Genomic DNA, 7371 nt, shown 5'->3' with positions numbered 1-7371 from the left:
TATGGAAAATGAATTTGCTCTGAAAACTTTCACCCAAATCACCATAAAAATTAAAAAAGAAGAGACTAGGGCTTCAAACTGGTTTAGTCCTGGCCAAGGAAGCAAAACCAGAGCAGACATGAATTTTAAAATGTGGATAAGCCAGAATGATAATGAGTGGGAAAAATTAGTCGAAGCCCTGGCATGGGAGACCTGGAAGAGGCATGGTGAGTCCTTTCAGGAGCCTGATGCATGAAGCTGGATTACCACCACAACTGAGTAGAGTGACACTCTTAGCAGCGCTGCTGACCACCATCTTTGAGCCTGACACTGCCCTTTCAAACTCTGCTCAAAATCCAATGGGTAAGAGATTTGGTTGCTATGCAATGCATATATTGCCTTTGGTTCCTTAGAGGGAGATCAAGTTTCAAGCAGGGTTCTGATCTGTCATTTTTCCCATTTTGGTTATGGTTCTGATTTACTCAAATTTTAATTATTTGGGTCTGTTCTGGTTTTGCTTCCTTGGCCAGGAATGAAGTAGGCGGAAGCAAGTTAGCCCTGAAAAGGGACAATGTTGAAGTCAATTCTTGGCCACAGCCAAGGTCTGAGATGCAGACCTTCTGATGAAAAGCAGGTTGCCAAGTACATACAAATTCAACACTGCAAAGAATCGCCTTGACTCCTCATGTGAGTCAAAAACCAAGGGTAACAGTCATTTCTGGTCATTGTGGCACTCGGACTATATTCTCTGAATACAACTGGGTAAGAATGGTGTGGGATGCCAGTCCCCTCTCTGAAGCTCTGAGCTAAATTCTCCCAGCAGAGACACTGTCTTGACTAGGTGCTGAGCGGCCATGTCTGACATACCTGAAAAAGTCACCTGGGCCAAGCAGGGAAGGAGTCAGCTTAGTTCCAGTGACTCCTGCTTGTGGCTACAGGTGACTTAGGAACATATATTTCATAAAATGATACAGTAAGCTATTTAAAATAGAAAGTGGATCTACCACCTGGATATCACGGCCAACTCACAGCAACCAGTGTTAAGTCCCAAACATCCACTCTGCAACCTAACATTCCAGAAAGAGCACACATGGTCTCTCCTAACTGATGGATCAGTTTTCAGGGATCAGCCAAGCAGCCCAGGTTCTCACCTTGATGTCGGCACCAGAGAGGTCGTCTTTAGCCATGATCAAGTCATCCAAGGTGACATCATCGGCCAACGTCATCCTGCTCGTGTGAATCTGAAAGATACGCTTCTTCGTCTTCTCATCGGGCAGGGGGAATTCTATCTTCCTGTCAATGCGGCCTGCAGCAAGAAAGGTTCTGTCACACCTGTGCAGACCCATGTCTGCCTTGGCTCAGACGCACACCGCCTTCACCCTCAACACCACTGGCTTCAGTCAGACAGTGGCCTGCTGGCATGAGGTCACCATTTTTAAAAGTAAATATCTGTCGTTTATGTATTTCTACATTTAAAGCCATCTCTGCTTTGGTTCCCTAGTGCTGCTCTAATAGAAAATATACCACAAATGGGATGGCTTTAACAAATAGGAGTTTATTCTCTTACAATGTGGAGGCTTTAAGTCCAAGTTCAAAGTGCCAGGCTCGAGGGGCTGGGTCAAAGCCCCTCAACCTTGGGTTTCAGCTCTGCCTCCTGCTCCCGGCCCACTGAAGCTGGAGGCTTTTCCTCACCCAGCTGCTTCCTGCTGAGGCTGACAAATTCAAGGTTAACAAGTAAAAAGGCACAGTCCTGATGTTACCAAACAGCATGGCAGGCCATTAATTCAAGTCCAGAAGAAGTTCCAAAACTGGTAAGGCATGGCAGGCTGCTGAACCATAACTTGGCTACATGCAGAGTTCAAGTGTGCCAAAAAGCTGGAGACAGTCCTCAAAGTTGCTTCTTATATACTGGAAGCAGCCCACATCCCTAAAGCAGCTACTCAGCTGCTCCAGTAGATTCCACCATGGAGTTAATAACCAATCTCACCATGGGGAGTAACTACATTCAGCTGCCCAGCCACTCAACCAGGCCCAGCCAAACTGACTCACAATCTTAACTATCACAATCCCGTTGCAAGGAAATCCTCTCAACTTCGATGCCTCCAGAAATAAGTGAAAGGAATAGTTCCTCAGTGGTATATTTTCGTGGAAAAGGGCACATCAATCTTGTTAAAAATATTACAAAAGACAGGAAACAAATGCCATCTCATCCTGAGTATAAAGAATAAACTTAAGCTGTCATAAGATTTACTCTTCAGAAGAAAGGCACAAAGCCATGAGACTAAAAAGAGAATATTTGTTATGGGAAATTAAAAATGAAGATACAAGACTGGAATTTAAAGGCCCAAACTGCAGACTCTATCATTCTCTTATTTAACTATCATCTTGATCAAGAAGCCCTGCTTTTGGTAAATTACTCAAGTTTCAGTACAGTGTTGCCTTGAGTTACGATCCTCCCTAAAGCACTTAAAACATACACAAACACAATAAACTCCCCACGATGAAACCAAAGCACATTTCACCTGGTCTAATAAGTGCTGGGTCTAAGGTTTCTATGCGGTTTGTGGCCATGATAACTTTCACATCTCCCCTTGAATCGAATCCATCCAGCTGGTTCAACAGCTCTAACATCGTTCGCTGGATTTCTCTTTCGCCACCAGAATTTGAGTCGTATCTTGGAAAAACAGAAGGAAAGGCATGAAGAAGACCCAACTGACTCAGGAAATACCTCATCGTGGCAAATACTGCACCATGCTCATCTCCACCCAAATGCTCAATCACCCTCAATCACTGCCACCAAAAAGCAGCACCCCCTCCACTTGCCAAGTCACATGCTACATTACTTTATTCTCATTTATCTTGTTTCAGGTGTGGTCTGACTCCTCCAGCTGGTCCATGAGCTTCATGAGGGGGAGGGTTCACTGTCGTGTGCCCAGAGTCCAGAACAGTGCCAAGCTCAGAGTAGGAGCTCAAGGCATGGTTATTAACCTACTGACCAGTCTCCAAAAACTAACAACTCTGGGCAAATCATTCCCTGGTGCCAGGAGAAGAGGAAAAAGCACCCACGGAGAGCCACACAGAGTGATAACTGTGGCAGTCTACCATGCAAGGCAGACAGGGCATGCCCAACAACGGTTCCTTCTTAGAGAAGACCTACGTAGCTGTAAGCCTCACACAGTGCAAAGCAGGCAAGAGAATGTCTACCTTTTTGTCCCTATGGCGTCGATCTCATCTATGAACACGATGGACGGCGCGTGCTCCTCAGCAACACGGAACAATTCCCGCACAAGCTTGGGCCCGTCTCCCAGGTACTTCTGAATCAGCTCAGAGCCAACCACTCTCAAGAAAGTGGCCGAGGTTTGGTTGGCTACTGCTTTGGCTAATAATGTTTTACCTGTTTCAGATTAAAAAAAAAAAAGGAAGGAAGGAAAGAAAAGAAACCTCAAATGGTGTTTTAACTTAAAAACGCCATCATTTACACTGTAATGGACACCAGTAACAGGTGGGCAGCATGATGGAACAGTGTGCCATCATCCAGGTACCTGGCACTCTGTTCTCTAGAGCAGATCAAATGAAATTCAGTATCAACTCTTAGTTATTTTGAAACATTTTTCCTAAATCCACCATGATAATGTCAGGAATTATTTTTTACTCAATTATTTTCAAACCAACCCAAGGTTTCACTGAAGAATTGGAAACTGTAATTGCCAGCAAGCAGAACTGCTCTGTACCAGGAAAGAAAGCAGCCCTGCTTTTTCCTTTCTCAGGCCCTGGAAGCAGCATATAACCATGAACCGCCCTATTTTTCCTTCTAGCTCATCCAGCACACGGTTAGAGAACCAAAACTAAACTATGAAACCATCAACGATGAAAAACATAGGTCTGAGAATGCCAGGTTTACCTGAAGGAGACATTCAAAGTGTCCTGATAGCAGGCCTACTATGCCCCTAGGCCATGGCAGAGCACCTCTGGGCAGGCTGGAGGCTCAGTAACCCAGAGGGCTGGCTCTTGCTGAAGCCCCCAGCTGAGAGCTGCTGAAAGCCCGAGAGACTCCTCAATCTGTGGCAAGCCCTCACGAGGTGGTCCTCTCACTGATCTTGGGAAAGAGCTCAAACAACTTTCCTAATACTGCTTCTATTACAGACCTGCAATTTTTTTCCCCGGCAAAAACCGAATGTCAGCATAAAGCACCCAACTGGAGAAATTTTAGAGCTAGAAGACCTTGGCCCTTCTGACAGTGATTAAGAACATGAGCCACAGGGCTGGCTGGTCACCTCAGGACAGAGAGGCAGTCAGGGCAGAGCCAGAGGTTGGCTGCTGCATGGCATAGACCACTTCCTGGAAGTGGGATGGAGGATAGGGAGCTAAGCTTTGAACCAAGATACGGTGATGTTCCTGTTGGTTGGAGAGGCAGAGTGTCAGGTGCATAGCCTTAGAAGGCAAGCAAGGATGACAGACAGAACACAAAGAGAACCTCTGACACAGACAGGACCTCACAGCCCAGAAGCAGCCAAGTCCAGCTGCTGAGCTGTTCAATGGCCCACCGGTTCACTGACTGAGTCTTCTCCTTTGTCCTGACAGGCCTGCCTGCCAGCTCCAGCCCTGCTACCAGCTCAACTCCCAGAGCTACTGGGGGCTGAGGCCAGCCAATGGTCTCTCTGAAGCTTTATTTCCTGATCTGTAAGATGTGGGCCTGCAGAAAGTATGATTTCATCCAGTTCCATTGCTTCTGGGTATGGTTCCCTTCCAGTCCCTCAAATCTGGGCAATTTCATAAGTACAGATCCTCTCAAGTGCAATCAAATGATGGCTCTTCCTTTTGAATTCACAGACCAACAAACTGCAAAGTCCTGGACTGGATAACTCACTCAGGTCAACTTACTGTATGACGAGCCAAATTTTGTTTTTAACTTTCATTGATTAATGCAACATATTCATTCAGTACCAGTGGGCCAGGCAAGTTAACATAATGCGAACACCACAGAATAGCTTTGAAGTCAGTGGTGCTCCCCCAAGGCTCTTGATGCTCAGGCCACGCCCTCAACCATTATATCAGAAGCTTTAGGGAGAGGTCTGGGCGTCAGTATTTTTTAAAGTTCTCAAGGTGAGCCCAACATACAGCCAAAAATAAGCATCCCTATTTTACTGTGAGGAAGTGAGATAGCCTCACTTAACACAAGTCTAACTAGCCAATGCTGCTGCTCCAGAGAAGAGCTAAGTGTTGGGAAGGATCAGAGACAGAGCATACCTGTGCCAGGTGGCCCGTAGAGAATGACCCCCTTAGGGGGCTTTATACCCATCTCTTCATAATACTCAGGATGCGTGAGAGGAAGCTCCACGGATTCCTACAGAAAACAAACATTCAGTAAACAGAAAGGTCGTCTTACTGAAACGATCAACAGATCCGTCAACCAGCATCATGAGTCCATCTCACTTGCAACACAAATAAGCTGAAATAGCCTCCACTACTCCTCCCAGCTCTGGTGGTGCAATGTCTAAAGCATTTGACTGCTAACCGGAAGGCTGGCGGTTCAAACCCACCAGCCACTCCTCGGAAGGAAGGTTGGGCATTCCTACTTCCGTAGTGATACTGCCTCGGAAACCCAAGGAGGGGTCGCTATGAGTCGGGTTTGATTCCACGGCACATAACAACAGCAACAACTCCTCCCAGAGACAAGGTGCCTGCTGAAGAGCACACCTGGCCCAGCGGGGCTCCTGGCCTCCATCCCCCTTCTTAACAGCACCTGCATTTCCCTTTCATTTTCCAATAGATGTCAGTCTTGGGCAACACTGAAGCCTGCAGAGCACATAGGCCCCTTGCTTAGGAAAGGGCCGCAAGGAAGCTAACATCTACTCCTCTTATGAAAGTTACAGACAGGACCTGAAAGACTTTCCGATTCCTGCTCCCACCTGGGGATTTTATGGCCAGTAGAGATGCAGGTGGGGGCGGGTGACTTCCCATGTGTGAGAGAACCTGCAGAGAGCCGGCACCATGCCATCCCAAATGACTACCTCCCTCCCCACCCAGGACCACTGAAGAGCTGGGATTAGGTTCCTGACCGGAACTTGTGTAAGTGTGTGTGGGTACACGTGGTGTGTACCAGTCACCTTATCCCAATACAACCTTGGAGGTTTCCAGATCTCAACAGTGGAAGTCAACACAACTGGAGAATATATCCACCCGGATGATGCACTACATGTTACGTTACGTATGCAAAGCATTAAGCTATAGCTGCTGCAGAAATGGCCACAATTAGGTAAAATTTCTAGTACCTAACTGACCATTAATAAAAGCCAAAAAAGCAAAACTGGCAAGCTGTGAGTCACTTCCTGGTCTGATCAATAAAGGGGAAAAAACCCCCAAAACCATGCATATTGCTCCAAAGCCCCATTAGATTAGCAGTTAAGAAATCAAAAGACCAGAAACTGGGAGCTGGTTCCCAGTCATACCTTAATCTCCTGAATCTGGTTGTCCAATCCCCCAATGTCAGCATAAGTCTCCTGGGGGGCCTTTTCCACCTTCATCACCGTGACCAGGGGATCGGTGTCATCCATCAGCACCCCTATCACCGCATGCACCTAACAGGGAACACCAAGCTTTAACACAGGGGTGAGGGTCCTAGGATCCTTTGTAACAAAGCAATGCCAGGCAGCAGCTCCACCACCAGGAATGCTTTGGCAATCTACTTCCAGAGGCAGTGGGCAGATCTCCCAGGAAAGAGAAGGCCCTTCATGGGGCGGCCTTACAGACCACCGACTGGCTCACCTTGTGGTTGAGCAGCACAGAGCAGCCTGGCTCCAGGAGATCCTTGTCGACAAATGAAAGAATGCTGACGTAGTGTTCTGAGCCCACTGATGTAGACACGATGGCATGATTGTCATCAATGATCTCTTCCAAAGTTCCTACCGACATAGGGGTCCCCCTCAGGTCATCCACCTTTGACCTCTCCTCCTAGACGAGAAGAAGGTGCCAAGGAGAAGCAGATTAGATGGGAAAGGGAGGTGACCCTGGCTGACTAGATTTCCAAAGCAGTCAGTGCTTTGAAAAGGGAACCATATGGTTCATAAAAGCCTGCACAGGTTCACTGCTGGAACCTCACTTGTTTGTTGATGGCTGTCGGATCTACATAGAATTCTTCAATTTGTGGAAAAGGTAGTTGTAGTGACTTCTCAACTTACCTCCTGCTTTTCTTCTAGAGGCTTCATTTGCTCCTGATTTCGAATGAATTCCTCCTCCATGAGAAGGTAGTCTTTAATTCTCTCCAGCTTCAATAGCTTTAACCGGCACTGAGTGTGAGGTGTCACTAAAACATGAAGTTTCAATATACTTGGAGCTTCAAGTCTGCAATTAATTCAGTCATCCTCAAGACAAAATACTAAGATCTTAAAATAA

The 7371-nt window shown here is 46.7% G+C and overlaps 1 protein-coding gene across 1 annotated transcript in view; it reads right to left on the bottom strand.

Annotated features, from left to right (window-relative positions):
* PSMC1 (proteasome 26S subunit, ATPase 1) overlaps positions 1-7371 on the bottom strand; it is a 52224-nt gene that overhangs the window by 42464 nt on the left and 2389 nt on the right. The window contains exons 3-9 of the mRNA XM_007944528.2: positions 7158-7282; positions 6745-6930; positions 6429-6557; positions 5227-5323; positions 3184-3373; positions 2502-2653; positions 1131-1285 (exon numbers count right to left, since the gene is read on the bottom strand). Of these exons, the coding sequence (XP_007942719.2) occupies positions 1131-1285; positions 2502-2653; positions 3184-3373; positions 5227-5323; positions 6429-6557; positions 6745-6930; positions 7158-7217 (969 nt within the window). The 5' untranslated portion in view covers positions 7218-7282. The remainder of the gene's footprint in view (positions 1-1130; positions 1286-2501; positions 2654-3183; positions 3374-5226; positions 5324-6428; positions 6558-6744; positions 6931-7157; positions 7283-7371) is intronic.

This window comes from Orycteropus afer, unplaced genomic scaffold (assembly GCF_000298275.1).
Source record: "Orycteropus afer afer isolate SDZICR_OR568_19922 unplaced genomic scaffold, OryAfe1.0 scaffold00127, whole genome shotgun sequence".
NCBI lineage: Eukaryota > Metazoa > Chordata > Mammalia > Tubulidentata > Orycteropodidae > Orycteropus > Orycteropus afer.
This window is presented reverse-complemented; position numbering and strand designations above follow the sequence as displayed.